The sequence below is a fragment of the Mixophyes fleayi genome, chromosome 8 (genome assembly GCF_038048845.1).
Source record: "Mixophyes fleayi isolate aMixFle1 chromosome 8, aMixFle1.hap1, whole genome shotgun sequence".
In the NCBI taxonomy this organism is placed as follows: domain Eukaryota; kingdom Metazoa; phylum Chordata; class Amphibia; order Anura; family Limnodynastidae; genus Mixophyes; species Mixophyes fleayi.
In genome coordinates this window covers 46382216-46402828 of record NC_134409.1, presented here as the reverse complement: position 1 = coordinate 46402828, position 20613 = coordinate 46382216, and the positions used below count along the sequence as shown (strand labels likewise).

Genomic DNA, 20613 nt, shown 5'->3' with positions numbered 1-20613 from the left:
GTCAATATACCTCCATATAGCCTTACATACCCCCATATAACCAATATGCCACACATAGCCAATATGGCTCCATGTAGCCTTGCCAATATGCTAATTATGGACAAAATACCTCCCACATAGTCAATATGCCCCCATAGTTTCATATGCTCCGATATAATATATGGTGAGTGTGAGACTAGTGCATGTCAGACTTTGTAGTATTCTGTCAATATCTCTCACCCCAGGAGTATCATCTTTACTGTGCTCTGAACTGAGGTAATCTCTTCCATCCTTGCCTGCCGCTCCCTGCTCCAAACTCCACTTATTTCAAAGCAAAATGTGCGGAAGACTTAGGGGAAAGGGAGATGCCAGTAGGCTAGTTTGTCTCCAAAAAAGATAACAGTGATCCTCTGAGAGTTGGCGATATGGTTCTCAAAAACTGATATTTACAATATGATTGGTTGCTATAACTTGTAGAATCATTGTCATAAATGTTAGGCCTGTGTCCAAATCATTAACTGCTACAACAGGTAGAAGAGGTCTTCGTCTATAGCAGCCACCTTTTAGGTAGAGCGAGTATTGCTCACAGGTACTCAGATACCCCCAGGTCTTAAACTCTAAGTAGTACGAGCTTATATTTGGCAAACGCAGTGTGGGTGGTAGGAGGGTACCTGAAGACCGGACGAGTCTGGGGTGGAACAAGGCAACCAGCAGACCGGCAGAATCCAGAAGCTGGCAGTGGTCAGGGCAACTGGCGTTCAAGCAAAATCCAGTAGTCAGGCAGAGGTCCGGGCAACATGCGTTCAAATAAAATCTGGTAATCAAGCAGCAGTCAGGGTTACAAGCGTAATAGCAGAATCCAGAAATCAGGCAAGGGTTACAACAGTAGGTATTCAGATAGGAGCTGAGAGTCGCAGGAACAAACATAAGCAGGTCAGCAAACAAAGGTTCTGAGCTATAAGCGGCAGGGAGGCTAACCCCTTCCTGCCTTAAATAATGGCAATAGCCATTTAGCTTTGCCCCTGCAGCAGCCTACTAATGAAACACAGGAGCCTAATCAACCTTAGGGGACCTGTTGCGCCTGTGCCCGACTGACGGCTGTGTCGGGATGTGGCGGTGAGCAAAAGAGCATCTCGGCTGTTGCCCTGGTCACACCCGAGACAAGGAGGTGGATGTGACGTCCCTGCTGTCATGGCAATAGTTGGGACACACAGCAGAAGGAACTGACGGGCGACGGCGGCTTGTGACAATAAATACCAATTTGATATTGTGAGCCTCAAGAATTGGTTGATAACTATGCGAATCAAAGCAAAATGTAATTAGTTGGCTCAACTTGAGTTGAAACAACTGCTTTATGGTTATATGGTTAAAAGTTAAGCTACTTTTTGAAGTTACTATATATCAAAGGTTGTGTATTGCTGAGCTGTATATGATACGTAAAATAATTTGTTTGCTCTTACTTAACTAGTCCAGCATGCTCTTTCACTCCTCTGCACCAGGATGTCAGAGCAGGGAACTGCATCTCTATCTGAGCAGGCAGAGATTGAGTCACAGCTCTGCAGAGTTGCTGTGCAGAAATACACTTTGGGGTTTTTTAGATTCATACATAAGCGTAGGGCCAGTGATTTCGCAGTAACACATCACCACTTTCTCATCACAATGACCTTGTTTGAGTTCATATCAGGACATTGTCCTAAAGATGTAGGAGTAGCTTTATCTTTCTGTAATGTGTTAAGGAGAAAACAGAGCTGCAGTGGAAAGTCATGTTAGCACTGAACAGTGTATTTTTCATATATGGTTTAATTTCTGCAAACTTCAATTTTAGGGCGAGGTGGTCCCTTAAAAACATTACAGTTTAATTGGAATGGAATTTGTAGCCAAAATTTCCCATTAAACAAAAAAAATTGCCCCTTCCATAAGTGAAATGATAACATACCTCCCAACACTGCAAGTTTGGGAAATGGGACAGAGCATGGTGCTGCACAGTGGCAATGTGTACACAAAATTGAAAATGGTCACATCACATGGGGGGCTTTCCGTGTCCCTCAGCATGTCCTGTATGCCCCTGACTTGTGCAAGGGAAACCTTTACTGAACTGTATCTTGACCTATTTCAGTTAGCACTTCAATAATTACTCATTCATCGGCTGTGTTTACAGAGTGTGGCACTTATTTGAGAATGAATTATTAATTGTCAAACATCCACTCTTCAGTTCTGCTGTGAGCCTGGACCTCCTTAGACATCTGCGTGCATCCGCTGTATGTCTTTTCTGTGTAGAGACTGTGCTTATACAGCTCAGTGAATGGAAATGTGACATAGCAAATGCAAACTTTGAACTTAGGGCTTTTTTTCAAACCATAATTTATTTTATTAACAAATTTCTCATACACAATAAAAGTTTGAGACCATGGATACTAGTCTCTGAACACAACAAAATGGAAATGGAAGGATGCGTGAACTTCATTTCATACAGTGGTATGTGTGATCCCACATTTTCGCAGCAGTTTGAGGTTCAATATATTGTGCAGTTGGGGGGCCCTGTTCCTAATTCTCCTTGCGTGCATATATTCAGTGGGAAGCATTTCAAGATGCATCCAGATAAAAATACATTTGCACTAGGCACATGTTGGGCATGACAACCCTTTATAACAGAGGTCGAAGTGGAAATATAGAAGTGGCGGTATGAAAACTGTAATGGGAACATAAGTGAATGGAATTTGATAGTTTTACAATGAAGGCAGTAGGAGAAGTGGCAGTATGGCATATCATTGTATATAACCCCACTTCCACCATTGGTTACTCCCCAGGAAAATGTAGAGGTAGCATACAGAAGTGTAGAAATAATGCAAGTAGTGAATGCCAATGTTGCATTAAATTATTTGTACACAATACAATAATGTAATGAAGTGTCATCTACACAATAGAGAATAGTTTATTCAATTTTTATTATTTATTTGTTTATTTATTATTATTCCAAAATAGCCTGGTAGTATATGCTATTAGTAAATATGGCATATGGTAGTAGTAAATATGGTTGGTTTTGACACTATGGTAGGAACTTTAAGGTTAACTGAAGTTAAAACGACTGTAGACTCTTCAAAAAGTAATAATCAGGACATATAACCATTATTAAATATACACACACATAGTGTCTGTTAGTCATCCTCAGAATCTATGTAAAATTTGCTGATGTAAAGTATCTGAGTGCTGTAAAAGCAAAGGTGATTCCAGGTCAACAGAATGCTTGCTCTAAACAGATATTTAATACATTTTCTCTATATTGCATGACCTATCGGGGTAGCACTTGATTCTGCTGAGACAGCTGTACATGGATATCATAAGCATATGGTCTTTTTTACCCATTAGGATACAACTCAGTGTTTTTATCAGCCATTGCGTATAAAGTCTCTTTGCTCATTCATGGGAGCTGCAGTGTTGCCTGTGTAAATGTTTAGTTATGAATCTTTCAGCAGGAAAACATTAGGCCAGCTGCAAGTTGATGTGATGATGGTTTTGGCTAGGAATCCTGTTCAGCCAATTGGCAGTGGCTTAGAGAGCCATATTATAGCAAAGTGTCCTCTTAGCCATCAATAATCGCAGCTAATGGCCTTTTCTAGCCAAGACAGAAAATTAAGTCTTAATGCTGTAAACCATGAACAAAATGTGTAAGCACTGCTTCATGAGGCACATAATATAAATGATTCACACCTCAGCCAGTAATAATCTACAGGTAAAAGCTATTTGCTTTTCTAATAGATGTCTGGTCTGCACAAACATGTCTTCTTTTCAAGACACATTCCCTATTATCAAAAGACAATGAACTTTTTATAAAACAATTGACACATAGTTCATAGCTGATACACATAGTTTTCTTTTTAAAACAAGAAAAAGAGTAAATAAAATTGCTGAAATAATCTTGATAATGGCTGAAATATAATTTTAAGGTGCAATCGGTTTCTTTAAAATCAGCAGCATAATAAGTAAAATAACTAGTGTTGCATACCCCAGTTACATTTTCAGTGTATTTCTTTAAAGTACAAGTAAAAGCAAACAACTGCAGGTTGTATTAGATTTCTATTTAATAATAAATAATATTTCATTAAATAGTATTGTCTACCGGCAAAGCTCCCTATAACATATATTTCCTATAATAGGTCCTCTCCCTATAACAAGCATTCTCTCTATAATGAGTAAATTTTAGATGAGTTAATCAAAGGATTCTGCCTGATTGTCTGCTTGTCTTATCGTAGATAATCATTGTAGTCCTGTTGCAAGATTTAAAAAAAAAAATAGAATAAATGTCCAAATGTAAAGCTTAGTACACACTACAGGTTTTTCACCCAATCATCGTGCCGATCACACAATAAGCGATTGTTTGGTAAGATATCCCCCACCTAACCGACCTCCTTCCAGCCTCCCACCTACCGCCCTCCCTATCCTGCCCTCCTCCTGCCTCCCACCTCGTCATTCTCCTCTCCTCCCTCTCCCTCTCTGCGTTCTCCCCCTTTCCTCCTCCTACCCTTGTGTCTCTGTCCGTCCTACCCTCCCCTTAGATTGTATGCTCCTTCGAGCAGGGCCTCCTCTCCTTCTGTTCTCCACCACCTTAACTCTGCTCTCCAGCTCCTTGTCTCCTCCGTGAGGTCCTCCTGCCCTTCTGCCCCTCTAGCTTCACCGCTGGGGGCTCTCACCTTTCATCTAGCTGTACATTGAGCTTCTGAGTTACTGTGCTTTTTGTTAACTGTACCGTGCTGTCTCACCCTGTATCGTGTTTCTGTATGTCCCTGTACGGCGCTACGGATACCTAGTGGCGCCTTATAAATAAAAATTAATAATAATAATAATATCTTAATAGTGTGTGTGCTCCAACAATCATGTTTTATCATACCAAAGCACATTGTATTGTTTGATTTGGTTTTATAAGCTTCCTAATAATCACTATCAGTGGTGGAACGATATAGGGCAAATGTGGAAGTGTGTATTTACTCACTACCAGCAGTGTAGGCATACAGACACTATACAGTGTGCAGAGTCACGATCATATCAGCGGATGGTTATTAGAGATGAAGATCACAGATCTGAAGTTAAATCGTGTAGGTAGGTTTGTACACATAATTCTACAGGCTCATATGGACTTTCAGCCGTTGGCAAAATCGTTACAGAAATCCTATCTGCAGTAATTCTCTGTAGTGTGTACCCAGCTTAACTCTCAATTCAAGATACTGTATAGTAGAGCACAGTAGTTCAATCTGCATCATTTCTCATCTACTTTCATCTTCATTGTAAATTGTTAATACTCTGTTTCTGGTTTGGAGATGGACAGCTGAGATGCAAAAGCAATAACATAGTAAATTGCAAAATTGGGAGCATATGTCAGGGAGGAACTTTAGTTAAGGTGGACCTGTAATCTATACACAATGCAGTCAGGCATTTTATGGACTTCACTGGGAACCAGCCGTCACTGATACCCCTGATTACTAGTGAAGTGATAGCCCAGGCTGCATTCTCATGGATACTGGTTTATCCCACAAATAGTCTGCATCTACTGTGTGTAGGCAACAGGTGCACTTTAATAGCAATGTCATAGACCAATGAATAAAAACATGTGGAAAAGTCATTCCTAGCAAGTACACTAATTTACGTCAAAGACTTGGACATGATAGAATCCACTAACATAATAGGAAAAATATGGTAAAGGTTTTCCAGGACTTCAACAGTCAGAAATACAAAGATTTCAAGTATAACATTAGAGCTATTATCAGAAATAACAGTGCAGTGATACAAGAAATGAATAAGAGCAAATTAGTAAAGAATTGCTAATTAATGGCCATGCCTTTCAGCTTCTGTTCCCAGGTGAGACCCCGTTTAGCATCCCTGATGAAGGGACTGCAAAGGGCATGCGTTATCTAACAACATTTTTTCAGCCTGTGTACACTGTACTTTCTCAAATCATGTTAACCCCTTCCACACTGTAAAAGGTAACTAGCACATGGTCCACTGTCTACTTCATAGTTGCCTACTCTCCCAAAATTTTCAGGAGGCTCTTGTATTTCGAGGAGTCCTCCCGGACTCCAGTAAGATTAAGCAAGCTTCCGGGCAATTGTGGAGACGGGGCTTAATGATGCAAGTGATACAGAGGCAGAGTTCCGCCAATGTACTCATGCATTAACATTATTTTCTGAACCAACCGCTTAAAAGTATATTTTAGCAGGCACTGATTTCCTTATTTCAACAGCCTTGTCTATGAGCCCTTAAAAATAATCAGACTTTAACTCCTCAAAATCAATGCACCATCATCAATGATCCAAAACATGAAATAAAAGGACATCCGTAATATGGTATTAAATTTAGTCTCCTGATCCATGTAGAGAATGAAGGTTGTGTGGGTTAGAATAAAATCTCTTGTACAGCTGAACATCACTTGTGATGTACAGACAGTTACTAGGAAGTATGGATTGCTCAACTTTAAATTAGCGCCATGTCTACTCTGTCGCTCCCTTTCTTCCCTGTTCTTGTTCCGTATGTCCTCAGTTTGGTAGCATGGTCACTGACTCACTATACAGTTTAAATATGTTGACAGTTTTCTGTATCTGGATGATGGATGGGAGTAATTTTAGCATTTCACATATTTAGCCCATATGGCCTCAATTTGCTATGATTATCGGACACATGAGAGCCTTTACACACACTTTGCGCACATTGCCAGTGTGTTAATGCTGTCCTCAGAGAGATCACAGACCAAAGGTCTGCACATCAGAAAATAATGCTATGGATAAAGGATCACCACATCAAAATCATGTTGCATCATCCGCTGAATAATGTTTGCCCATTTCTCAGAACAGACCCTTTACTTTATGAGGGGGTGTCCCACTTACTTCCAGTGTACTGGTATAAGATATATTCCCAGCTTGGTGTGCAAATTTCCTTGAAAAGTATGAGTAAACTGTGGCTGCTGCAGTCTCACCCCATCTTGCTTTTCCAACATTCCTAAATAATTTACTCACTTGACCCTGTAACAAGGAATTGTTTGTGGAACATTACTCTCAGGCTTTCAATTTATTTTGTCAAGTGAAAATCAAACAGCCAGACAACATTTATATACTACACGCCACACAGTTTCCTACATCTTTAAACACACAAAAACATCCACAAACCAGATAGGATTTTACTTTGGGGAAACTCGCAAAACTTTACAAGCCGTTTTTAACCTTATTAACTAAATGGTCACAAATAAATGTGCTTTCATCTAGCCAGCAAGTAAAAAATGTTAGGCAAGCACAGGTACCAATAGAAAATACTGTACATGTCCGTCCGATGTCTTCAATAGTGGTAACATGCTGGTTTTCCTGCCCTTGTTTCCCTTGGGAGTTGTTGAAATGAAGAACAGCTTCTACATTAAAGCTTTTGATCAGAGCATTTCCTCTTCTGCAATGTACAGACTAGGTGGCACAGGCAAAAAGGAAATATTGTTCATAACAATCTTTGCCCGTCAATTGTGTCCTCTCAATCCCATCCTGACCTCAAAGACTGCACGTATTTGGCTTGAATTCAAAGACTTTCCATTAATTACCCATTTGCACACACAGGTTGCATTAAGGATCTATATTACGTTTAGACCTCTTGTCATGTGCTCATCATGTTTCAGAGGTGTTTATTTGTAAATTGGTTATGAATTTATATCCAGATAATGTTACTGAGGTTTACAACAAACCTCACCAATCGACAAAAGGCAACAAATAGCTTGTTTCATAGTCATTGCATAACTGAAGTTTACAGATATTTCTGCCCATTTTATTTGAGAGGTCACAATAAGTAAATAGTGGGGTAAGATTTAAAAAAACAGGTTTTCATCCTTCAAAGAGCTAATGAACTCACTGATTAGTTTTAATCTAAACATGTGGGGCCTGATTCATTAAGTAGAGGAAAGCAAAAAAAAAGGAGTAACTTTGCACCCTAGCAAAACCATGTTGCATTGGAGGGGAGGTAAATTTAAAATGTAGGGACAGATTTATAATTGGGATAGGACATGTCCTAGATTAAATTTAAATATCAGTGTAAAAATGAAGCTATCAAGTATTTGTTTTATACATGAAAAACAGACAGTATTTTCTTTATGTGCAAAATAATAAACTAATTTGCACCCCTTGCATTGTAACATGGTTTGTCCAGGAAAAAATGTACTCCTTTTTAGCCTTACTTCCTTAATGAATCGGGCCCATATTGTTAAACTAAATAATATACCTGAAACAAGAAAAAAAAGTAACTTTCACAAACCAACATGCTTAACAAGTTGTTTGCCAGACAGCTTTGTAATGGGAAATAATTACAGTGCACAGAAGTCTTAAACATCTTTGGATAAATATTGGTTTGCAGTTCTCTAGGTAACAAATGTTAATGTATTCAAACGCAGTAACACGACCAGCAATGTCGCTGCAGTTTGTCTTAGATTGTAGTAGACTGCAAGTGCATTTGTCATAGGTAAATTGTGGTGATCTATTAAAATAGAAAACATGGGCCACGCACATTGGTGTTGCTGTAGATTAGTTTCCTGATAGATAAAATTCTCATAATTCAGAACATTTTATCTACACTGGTTCTATAATGAAGTGCTTCAGAGTAAGTAACAAGTAGGCATATACCTAATATGCTAAGCAGAAGACATAGCTGGGTGTTGGCTTGGTGCTATTGGGTATTCCAGACAAATATATGGAATGGCTGAACTTAAAAAACACATTGGAGTGTGGAGGTTTTATTTAGAAGAAAGAGAGTAGTATTTCTGACATTATAACGAATTTATAGCTAAGTCCCCGCAGCGATAAAAGGGTATTTTATATTGACTGAAGCCATTTTAATTTCTTAATGGATCTCAAAGTTTGGGGCACAGTTTGGTTTCTATGTATCAGATGTTCTGTAGGATATATATTATATGTACTTTAATTGGGGTATCTAATAATGAATTGGGAGAAGCTTCATACACCTATGGTAGGATTTTCCCAGAACAGTCTCGTTTGGAAACTGGAAATCTATAACATGGAATGCACATTCCTCCTGTAACTGTTATTCTGCATTTATTAGAAGTAAGGGTAGTATTTGGAGGCCGAGGGGTATATTTATACTACTGCCCTGGGCCACTGGCAGAGATAAGTATGACTTTTTTAATCGCTGCTTGTTCTGTTGCAATTATGTGTAAACACTCTTACTTTACTCAGCCTATACTCGCCCACTCCTGAACCCCAGCCCCCGTCCAACCCCTGTTCTTCCCTTCCAGGAGTAGAAGGGAGATGTAAGAAAAAACACTTATAAATGTGTATACGGATATATGCTTATGTATTGTTGGTGGGCATGCACAGCAATGTGGTAATCATCAATAATGGGCAGCCAGGTGCTTGCTCAAGCTAATGAAGAAGTGGTAGAACGCATGCTGGCTGCGAAAACTGCTTCCTGGATACGGATCTTGTAGATTCAACCAAAATAGTTAACACCTTCTGTTCCACTGGAGGAAAGGTAGAGTGTAACCAAGGATCGGCACTGTCCCTTCTGTTATCATATATTCATTTTAAAAAATATTTCAAACAAAAATATGTAAATCCTAAATCATTTAAACAACATACCAGAGAGAAACTCGGACATTTATTAAGTAATGACTCAAGTCAAACTGATCAAAAATTAAAGGGGCCATCCACAAAGAAAAGTCTAACAATCATACCTTGAAGACAGTCTCAAACATCAACAAGCCCACCCTATGTGTTCTCATCCACCAAATCTTGAACCATCTTTATCTGCTCATTCCTTTCTCTTGCTTTTTGCTTTTGTTTGTTTTTGACTCACCTGGTCTCCCTTTATTAAAATAATAATACTTGTAACCATGTTTGCAGATCAAATCGAACAGTCATTATCAGATCCATTAGCTGAAGTGCTGAATAATTACCCTTTCTTCATCTACCTTTTCAAATTTGTTATTTTTGCAAGGTTTTTTTTATATTGCTATCATTTTACTTAACTCAAAATTAGTTATATTGTGCATGTTTTCTTCTTTGTCAATCCATAATTTCCATAATATATTGTTGTTCCTTTTCCACTTCCCTTTTTAAACTATAATTATTTCATCAAATTCAGAATTATTCTCAAAATGACTCAATTTCTTCACACAATCACTAATCTGCATGGACTAATATTCAAGTTGTTACTCCTCCAAAGTAATTTGAATAATAAAAAGTGTACAAAACTCAACGCTCCGCGTCCTCCGACCTGACCCATGTGCGATGACCCTAACTCTTCCCGACACATATCTCCCCCTCTGCTATAGGCTCAACACACCCTAATTAACCTCTAAATACTTACAGTGCTTATCGTTGTGGTCCTACCCCCCTCGCCCCCCCACCACAATCCCTTTTGTTCCTACACCCATTTTATATTACTCCTTAAAAATGTAAAAAACAGTAATTTTTGTCTAAAGGTTTCCTAATACGCGATACACCACAATAACTGTTGTGATTTTACTGTGTATGCTACACAGTGTTATCGTTTTGCTGTCTGTATTTTCTTGATTGACCACTGAAAATAAAAAATGATAAAAAAAAAAAAAAAGTGTACAAAATGCTCACATTACATTATTTTTTAGATGGCCTGTGTAGACTGAAAGGTTTAGGTTATATATTAGTCATGTTCAACCATTGTTCTCCTTACTACCTGAAGATGGCACTATATCCAGCTACAAAAGTAATACACAGTAACTCAAAGGTCATTACTGGAACCTAATGTATCAAAGATGCCACCTCCATAACTGCAGTGGAGCTAACTGTACTTTTAAACCACTTAATATGAGATGCAAAATGAATGTAATGTGCATTTTTAAAAATAAACACGTACAGCGGCCATGCACACGTCCATATTCAACAAGGATCTGAGGATACATCTGTTGATGAATACAGCTCTAGGTCTGCTTTGCTCTAACACACAATACAATATTTTGTTAATGTCATCTGTTAATAATATAGTTATTAATGACAAAATATCAAAACATAAAAAAAAAGTTATTTTTCTTCATTTACCCCTTAAAATACATTTATTAGGATGCTATGAATGTTTACTGTACATAAAATAATTTTTTACATTTGTTCCTGATAGTAAACACATGTTCTAGCATACAGCTGTCATCACTAGTAATCGGCACCTAGACCTGACCTGTAACTGGTGCTAGTGATACAACTGAAAATCACGGACCTTTGAGATGCACAATGCTTGTATCAGACACTGATGTGTGCGCTTGAGCTCGACACACCCTTACTGTACATTAACGACGCACATACGCCCATTCCCCTCCCTGTTCTGCCCCTGTAGGCTGTGGCAAGGATCCATTGCGCACAAAGGTGAATTTGATGTTTCTGCATTCTCTGGTGTACGCCCTGGTTCTAGAAACGCACAGAGTGATTTACGCAAAATATGCAACGTATCTACATTTACTTTGCTCAATGAATCAGGCCCATTATGTTCAAATATCATTGTTGTTTTCTTCTTGGTCAATCCTGTTGCTTTTCCATCACAAGCTCAATAAATATTTCATTTTTGAAACATAAATTGTTTGAAAGGGAAAAACTAAATCTGTGTGTTTTCAGCCCAGCAAAATGCTTTCTTTTATGCGGTCACCCCTGAATAAATAAACAATGTTCTATAAATAGCAGCTGATCAGTTTGATGAACAGACACAGCTCCAATTATGGAAACTTTCTGTCTTTTGTTTTGTACTTTTCTTGTCTTTTTTTCATCTGTTAGTCTCTTGTTTTGGCATGTTTATGTGGCCCGCATGAGGTTTCCTTGAGGCGAGATTGCGTTTGGTGTCATGTATGTTTAGTATTCATCAATCTGAATGTCAGAAAGCTGGAAGTGATACACCTGCTAAGGAGCTGATTACGTCACCCATCCTCACACCAAATACTAACGTAACTAAGCAGATAACCTTTTATGACATCTCCATCTTGAAAACACTTCAATCCCACTTCAATACTCTTTTTCAAGAAAATGTTTATGATAATAGAGGCACATGTTTCATGATTAATTGTGAAATGTAGCTAATGACCCTTGGTACAATATGTGCCCACACACACTCCTGCCTGTAACCAAGGCCACTAATGACACACAAAACACCCACAAAGCGCACATCACTCCTGTGTGCTCCCTTTTTTTTCTAGATGTCTCTCAGGTCTCAGCAGCTCCCTTTGTCTCTCCCCATGTCTCTCTTGTCAACCCCCACGGCACCTTTTTCCACTCTGTCACCTTGCTTGACATTTGGCACTGCTTCTGTATATATACCCTTGTGCGTACCTGTGAATAGTTCCTGAACATTATTATCAGTGTCCAGATGTAATTATATTATGTTCCTTTGTTTTGCGTGTGTCCGTTGCCTCCCCCACTTGAGACATAGTTCTGTGTGTGCCTTATGCCCCTTCCTCACCCAATTGTGTAACTGAAGTAAGTGCCCAAGATCTTCTGTTGTGATTGCCCTGTGTCTGGGCAGAGAAAGGAAAACAAAAACAGTGAATATGGGGGTAACCGTAAAAATGACATTGCAATGACCTCATCACATCACGACCTCTGGGTTTGAAAAGTGCCAATCTGGTCTCACTGTTTTTAGATCTATACATTAGGACTGGGTAAGCCATAGCAAATCGATATAAGCCTTATGACATAGCACCAAACTGCTACCATTGGACCCTTATTGCTATGTCATTCACCTTGGTGTTTTTAACAGTTGCCCTATAGATAGTGGGTGTATGCAAAAAATACCAACGATACATTATTGACTCTAATTGTGCTTGTTGCATTGGTAAATCTAAGGCTATGTGACCTATTTTTCTAAGTGTTATATAACAGCCCAGGAACAATGCTCCCATTGTGGACTGAAAATCTCACACCAGTTAATTCAATCATGTTATTTGGCAATTGAGGAACCAAAAGCCAATTAGAAAACAGGAAGTGCTGATTCCAGCAAAAACACTGAGTACCCTTTGGCTGTGGTCAGCTGTCAGCGCCAGGGACGTTTAGCCTCTAAGCAGTCCTGATATACTGAGTTCTAGATTAAAATGCTGCTTCCAGTTCTATATAACATTCTGCTTATACATTGAATTCTCAGAAATTCTGGTGTTTATCTTATAGGCAGTGTTTCATAATCAAGGACGTAAGGATGAGTGTTGAAAATGTGGTTGCATATATTTTCATAAGAATTCCCTTTTTCTTTTGGGACTCATCACAAATATTTCCACATTTTCCAAACGTGCTGCTTAACTAAGAATATCGCAGGTAATGTTATCCCTTTCTAGGAGGAAAATACAGTTAATATTACTTCACAAAGCTGTTAAAACAAGATAATCATTATATGCACTATGCCTTGGTAAATAAAATGATAAATATGTAGTTCATTGATGTGTAAAAGTTCTTTCTGGCATTTAAGTGTTTGAATTAGAACTGCAACATAAAATAGTAACAGAAACTTATCAAATAGCAAGAGAGTGGTAGTAATTCACATTTTGACGCAAAAAACTCAAATAAATTAGTAACAGAAGAGTAAACCAGCCTGTTCTGTGTCATTTAAAACATTGAACTGGGCTCATGGCTTAAAGTGGAATTATGTAGAACATTCTATAAATTCCTTTGTAGAGGTCACACTTTCTGCAATTGAGAACAGCAGGATGATTTCTTTTTTTTTGGAAAAATTAGGTTTATACATTACTAAACAACTGCAGTAAATTAAGCAAATAATGCTTTGCCGTCTACGGACTTTTTAACATTGGGCAACCATTCACAAAATGGCCAATATACAGTGCAAACTTGCTCTGGAAGTGCTTTGGTCTTGACTTGCACAAGTGCATCTAGATTTCCACCAAAGTGCATTTATTGAGTAACAACCTGGCTTTTGCGGAGAAGCAGAAGTTTGAATAATGAGTATGGTTATGTAAGGGCATTAAGTTCAGATTAATCAAACCATGCTGCTAGTTTTAATGGGCAGTGCAAAAGCGAGATTTCCATTTGTGGAGTAAGATTTTTGAAATAGATAAAAGAAAACGCGGCCTGCGCACGATTACCATTACTACGGTAATAGTGCACATTATTACCATTACTACGGTAATAGTGCACATTATTACCATTACTACGGTAATAGTGCACATTATTACCATTACTACGGTAATAGTGCACATTATTACCATTACTACGGTAATAGGGCACATTATTACCATTAGTACGGTAGTTTCAACGCTGATTTTTGCTTGTGCCTCTGACAGTTGTGAGCAGAAATCCGCCTTAAAATTACGTATGAACAGTAATAGTGCGCAGACCGTGTTATCCTCATGAGTAACACTGTCACTTGAATTCCCCCTTAGTGTAGTTGCTTGCAGTGCAAAAGGGTGAGTGGCCATTTTCACTCCGTAAAAAAGGGCTTAATTTATGTACCGTCTAGGAGCTGGGGTGCATTGTAACTCTTCTAGGGGCACATACACATTTCCATTTGGACAACTGCAGGAGAAATTCCCATTTGATATTTAAAGGGGTGAACAACAGATTTGAAGGTGGGTACATTTTAAGTTGAAAATTTTACTTTCTTATACAGTGATAGCTGTCATCAAAACAATACACATATATATATATATATATATATATATATATATATATATATATATATATATATATACAGTATATTTCAGGGAAGAAATGAGCCTGCACTCGGTATCTCCCATGTATATGGCACCAGCTGCATGGCATAAATGCCCATATATGTATCGAAAACAAAAAGACACATATAAGCTCTGTCACACAGGGATGTTCTCTCTGTGAGGACAGGATGCATCTCTGCCAGAAAGCACATTTGCATATATTGTGATGCTGACACCCGGCTGATCACCAACACAACAACTTCTTTCTTGAATAACTGTGTTTTTATTGTAACACATCACCAATAACACAGCACACTTTTGTCAGGATGACACTAGGTGACTAGACATAACCTCCTTTCTAGTCACTGGCCAACAAGCTCTCATTGGTCGCCCCGTCCACAACAAGACAGCCTTTTATTCTCCTCCCAAGCAGTACTTAACCAATAAAGAAAATAAACTAATTACACCCATGTGGTGCACCTGTGTGCTGTATGAAAGACTGAGTGGGAATTAACCCTGTCTGTAGCCTGTACCTGCTGACTCTTTGGGATTTTAATTATCCCTATGCAGGAGAGGTGTGTAAAATATATATGTATTGACCCTTTACATTATTATGTTGTGTTCAAACAGGGTAATTTGACTTTAGCATTTACCACTGTCACTGTCAAATCACATCTGTACACTCTCATGGGGTGTAAGTATACACACTTGTATGGCTGGCACAAATGTTACTGTTGTTGAACCCCTTTGGGTGTTTACTTTTCTTATGTTCGGTGCGCAAATCTGTTTACTACTAAAAGAGCCCCTGTATATGTAGTGTGTGTGTGTGTATAATAAATATAAATATATATATATATATATATATATATATATATATATATATATATGCACTAAATGGGCCCCTGTGTATATATAGTGTGTGTGTGTGTATAATATATATATATATATATATATATATATATATATATATATATATTATACACACACACACATATATATATATATATATATATATATATATATATATATATATACATACACTAAATGCGCTCCTGTATATAGTGTGTGTGTGTGTGTGTGTGTGTGTGTGTATACAGTGTATATATATATATATATGTGGACCTCTGTATCGGTTCATCAACTGAAAAGTTTGTGAAACACTGAAATATTACATTTTGCATAAACTGTTTCTAGGGCTAAATCATTAAGAGTGCTGCACTGAATTTTTTTTAAAGATAACAATTCTTTACAATGGTCATTGACAATTGTACTTGTTTTTGTTATTAGGAAAACATTAAGTAACTTTGTATTTGTGAAACACACAAACACAGAATACTATTCAAATCATTGTTTATGTAATGCAAAACGTGAATGAAGTGTGGAGCCATAAATCAGAATGACTGTTCAAAGCAAGGGCATGAAACTAATAATTTTCCGGGTGTCTCCTTAAGTAAGGAGAGTGATAAGCTTTAACGAAATTTAGTTTGTTGACACATCATCGAGGGGGAAAGAAATGTGACAACACCAGCATTACTAAAGATTTGTGTAAATCAAATATTTTTTTTTTATCTAATGAGTATATTATTTGTTGTTGTTTTTGTTTTTTACTTTAGTTGATTTTTTCTCATGAATGGTGCATTGATGAGTAATTAAGCAAGTCACAAATAGTTGAAATGAGGCTTAATATCCCAGAATTGTCCCTATAAGAAAGCACTAGCAAAGTTGCATCAGATCTTCCAGATGCCATAGATGAGTGTTTTTCTTGTGAACACTTATGGAAGCTATTAATGTCTAGTCCGACTGAAATGTGGAGGAAGCCAGAAAAATTCCATACACAAGCAATTTCGTCAAGAAATCGAATACAGGACATTTAAAAAAAAAAGACAAAAGCAGACAGTACTCAGACAAAACTGGTATGCAGTTGTTGACTCCTCAATGGAGACAGACGGCTTTAAGGTGGACAGCAATTGTAAATAGGACTAGTCAAATGTGCTCATTAGTAAAGTTGGCTGTTATGATCAAGACTAGATGGCCCATTTTGTGGTGACATGGACAAGGTGGTTGTCATATCCATGGGGTATTCATTCACAGTTGAATGCATTACCATCCTTTGTTATGATATACTGAACTGAGATAATGGGCCAGATTCCTTAAGGCAAGCAAAACTAGCGTAAATTGCGCTTTTTAAAAATGCATGCAATACATATATCACCATAGGCAAACCAAGGGGGTTTCCTAGTTATGGAAACCCCCATCCAAGCCTGGGTCACTGTATAATTGAGGTGGCTGGACCCTGCCCCTGGGACGAACCACATTGCAACTTGTGTGCTGATCGTTTCTGTCTGCACTGTTCACAGCCGTCTCTCCCATTGCTGTGTGTCCCCGCCCCTCTCTCCCCAGCTGTGTGTCCCCGCCCCTCTCTCCTTCTGTGGTCCCCACCCCTCTCTCCCCTGCTGTGTTTCCCTGCCCCTTTCTCTCCCATTGCTGTGTGTCCCCACTCCTCTCTCCTTCTGTGGTCCCCACCCCTCTCTCACATTGCTGTGTCCCTGCCCCTTTCTTTTCCATTGCTGTGTGTCCCCGCCCCTCTCTCCCGTGCTGTGTGCCCCCGCCCCTCTCTCTTACTGTGTGCCTCTGCCCCTTTCTCTCCCAGTGCTGTGTGTCCCCGCCCCTCTCTCCCCTGCTGTGTGTCCCCGCCCCTCTCTCCCCTGCTGTGTGTCCACGCCCCTCTCTCTTACTGTGTGTCCCCGCCCCTATTTCCCCTGCTGTGTGTCCCCGCCCCTCTCTCAAGACACAGCAATAGATGAAGATGGTAAGTGTGTGAGTGTGTTTGTGGGGGGGGTTCTCATATACACTTAATGTAAGTGGGGGATTTAATGTATAAGTACAATAGTTTCTTTGTAAACATAGAGTTGGAGGGACTTTTAATATAAATGTGGGGGAAGGGAAAAAGGGATTTTAATGTAAGTGTAGGCGGGTATTTTATGTGATGTGGATGGGGTGTGAAATATTAATTTGATAGTAGGTTGAGAGTGGGAGCTTTTAATTTATTGGTGGGGTGAAAGTTGGGAATATTTAATTTAATAGTGGGGTTATGGCGAACCTATTAAGGGTGGGACGATGGGACTATTCATTTAATGCTGGGGTGGTTTGGGTGCTATTAATTGAATGTGTGGCTGAGTTTGGGGAGATGGATTATTATTTCTTAAAAGTGAATGCTAGTTATTTAATGTTTGGGAGGAAATAGGTTTATTTATGAAATGTAAATACTATTTATTTAATGTTGGGGTTGTTTGATAGGAAATTGATCTTTTTATTAAAGGTGAATGCCATTAATTTACTGTCAGGGTTGGTTGCTGGGAGGCCTAATTTTTAAACGTGGTTGCTTTCGATTTAATATCAGGCTGATTTGTTCACTCTTTGCTGGGATTTCTATATTAGGTAATTGTCCTTTTTCCAAACAGTGACCCAACATTCCAGGATCCAGACAAGCAGCATCTGAGCTTAGGACCTGAGCAGCAGCAACAAATATTGAAAGCAGCAAGAACAGGTAGGAGAGAGCAGGACAGTCTGCCAACTGTGCTAACACACTTAGTTAGGACTTTGTCCTGACTGTAGGGACAGTTGGGAGGTATGTCCTGCTTCACATGGCTCTGCTCGAAAAGGGAGAGCTGTGTGCACCTAGCAGTAGTGCATGCATCATTGCTCGTGTATATGATGGGGATAGGAAGAGTTGGAGAGCAGCAAAGCACTGTCTAAAATTATAACCACGCCCCTATGCATGCTGGTCACACCCACTGGTGGCGTGGTGTGTAAACCCCTCTCTACAAATCCTGGGTTTGCCCCTGATCATGATGTTCTTAATGTCTACTGGACATTAAATGCATTTTTACATTTGCTGCTGATTGCAAAGACATGTTCTAGCATGCATAGGTGACCGTCATCACCATCAATCTGTGCTTCCCCCTGACTTGTAGCTGGTGCAAGTGATACAACAGAAAAACACGTACCTTTTGAGATATTGATTATTCAGACCCAATATGTGTAACCTCCTCCTTTTGTGAATATGAAATGGGATTATGGCCCTATAATTTTATGTTATAATATTAGAAGTTACCGAGCCATACCATGACCAAATTAAAATGTCAAAGTTTTATACAGGTCACAGAGTTTCGAGTTTTACTTTTGTTCTTTTTTTTTTTTTTTTTTTTTACTTGTAATTGGATACATATGAGTGGTATTAATACTGTCCTGTTGACAGTCCATGTTTTATTCATCTATCAGTATCTCTGTAATATAAATTGATACTTGTCTAGTCATCTGTCACTGTATTTATTCCTATATTATGTATTGTAAGCTCCAGGGACTTAAAGCCCTCAAGGTGTTCACAAGCTTGAGGCAGAGGGCTGCGAGATGAGCTGACCACCTGCAGTGGGCAGAGATTTTATTCTGAAGTAAGCTGATTGGCTGCATGTCTGCCAATTCAGGCCAGAACTTCACTACATACTGTGTAGTATAGTCAAATTAATGGAACACATGAGGAAAGAAAAGGGTTTGGGATGTGACTGGGGTAAGAGTAAGAGTTCATTGTGGAAGAGATGCATGGAAGAAGAGGGAGTGCTGGCCAGTGCCTGGGTGGGGAAAGAAGGATTGGAAATTGGATAGAGAGATTAAAGGGATAGTGTTTGGGACAAAAATCTGTCTCTATTAATGTCCCTCTTTGACGGTGTAAAATATATGCAAGTATGCATATAAAATAGGTTTTCTGTAAATTATATTTGTTTAAGTGCATAACAAGCTGCTTTTAGTACTGTAGATATAATAAATAAGTTGTGAAATTGATGGCTTTAAATATGTTTGGTTAGGGGGCTCAGAAGGAAACAGGTTGAGGACTCCTGTTCTATAGGATAGGACCTATTTTATGATTCAATTGTAATTTTAGTTTTTACTTTTAAAGTCCATTAATTGTTCAATTGTTCTACTATTAAACGAATTCTGTAATCTTGCTTCCTGCAATATTTTCAACTTAATAATAGCCTGTTAATCTGATATATGATGAAAGAGTAGTAGCAACATAAATGATAAATCTGGACAATTATGCAATTATAACTCCAGAATCAGAAACGAACAACATTGTACCATTACATGGTCCATGTGATATAACTAGTAATTCTAATATACAATACTGTTTATGATATGGAAGAATCGCTATGTATTATAAGGCACAGTACTGTAGGAGCTACCACTGGGCTATATGTTATTACATTATGTAGAATGGTGCAGTTCGGAGAGCTTCAATCTCCTGTTATCTCCTGTGTCTCTATGGTAACCAACCAGTGCATATATACTAATGCTAACGTGAAAATGTACATGCTTTGCAAAGTAAAGAAGAAATAAATCAAACAACTGGCATAAGTGAAAGAATATTAAAACCATTTGACACTAGTTTTAAAAGTGCCATGGTTTCCTAATTTTTTCCAATGTGTGATTTTATTTGTTTTTGAAGATACAGTGGACAAATGAAATACAAATACTGGCTTTTTTTTTATATGTATGACCCTTTTCCTGACAACAGCCATTTACAAGTGTTATGTTGTTTTTCTTTAGAGCCAAGGAGATAAAGACCAAACTCGGCACTCTCCTCCAGAAGCCAGAAACTGCCATTGACTTAATTATCCCGTACCCTGAGAAGCATGAGAAGCATGAGAAGACAGTCAAGACACCCAAGTAGGTATCTGCATATGGAAAGGTTAATTGGTTTAAAAACAAGAAAAAGTCAGTGACCAATAAACTTTTCACTACAAGTAGCATTTCCTGTTACTCCATATACATCCTACCACAGCTCCTCAGTGCTACTAACTATAACTTTTACTTCTTATAACTCCTTGTTACCACACTGTACTAACGTTTTACATGGTTCATCTATGTCATATGGTCATATGAGCTTGAACCAGTAAAAAATAGGTCTAGTGTAAAAACAATCACGGTGTATATTT

At 38.5% G+C, this 20613-nt stretch overlaps 1 protein-coding gene across 1 annotated transcript in view; it reads left to right on the top strand.

Moving 5' to 3' along the window:
* RGS5 (regulator of G protein signaling 5) overlaps positions 1 to 20613 on the top strand; it is a 110320-nt gene that overhangs the window by 19806 nt on the left and 69901 nt on the right. The window contains exon 2 of the mRNA XM_075182506.1: positions 20225 to 20344. Within this exon, the coding sequence (XP_075038607.1) occupies positions 20225 to 20344 (120 nt within the window). The remainder of the gene's footprint in view (positions 1 to 20224; positions 20345 to 20613) is intronic.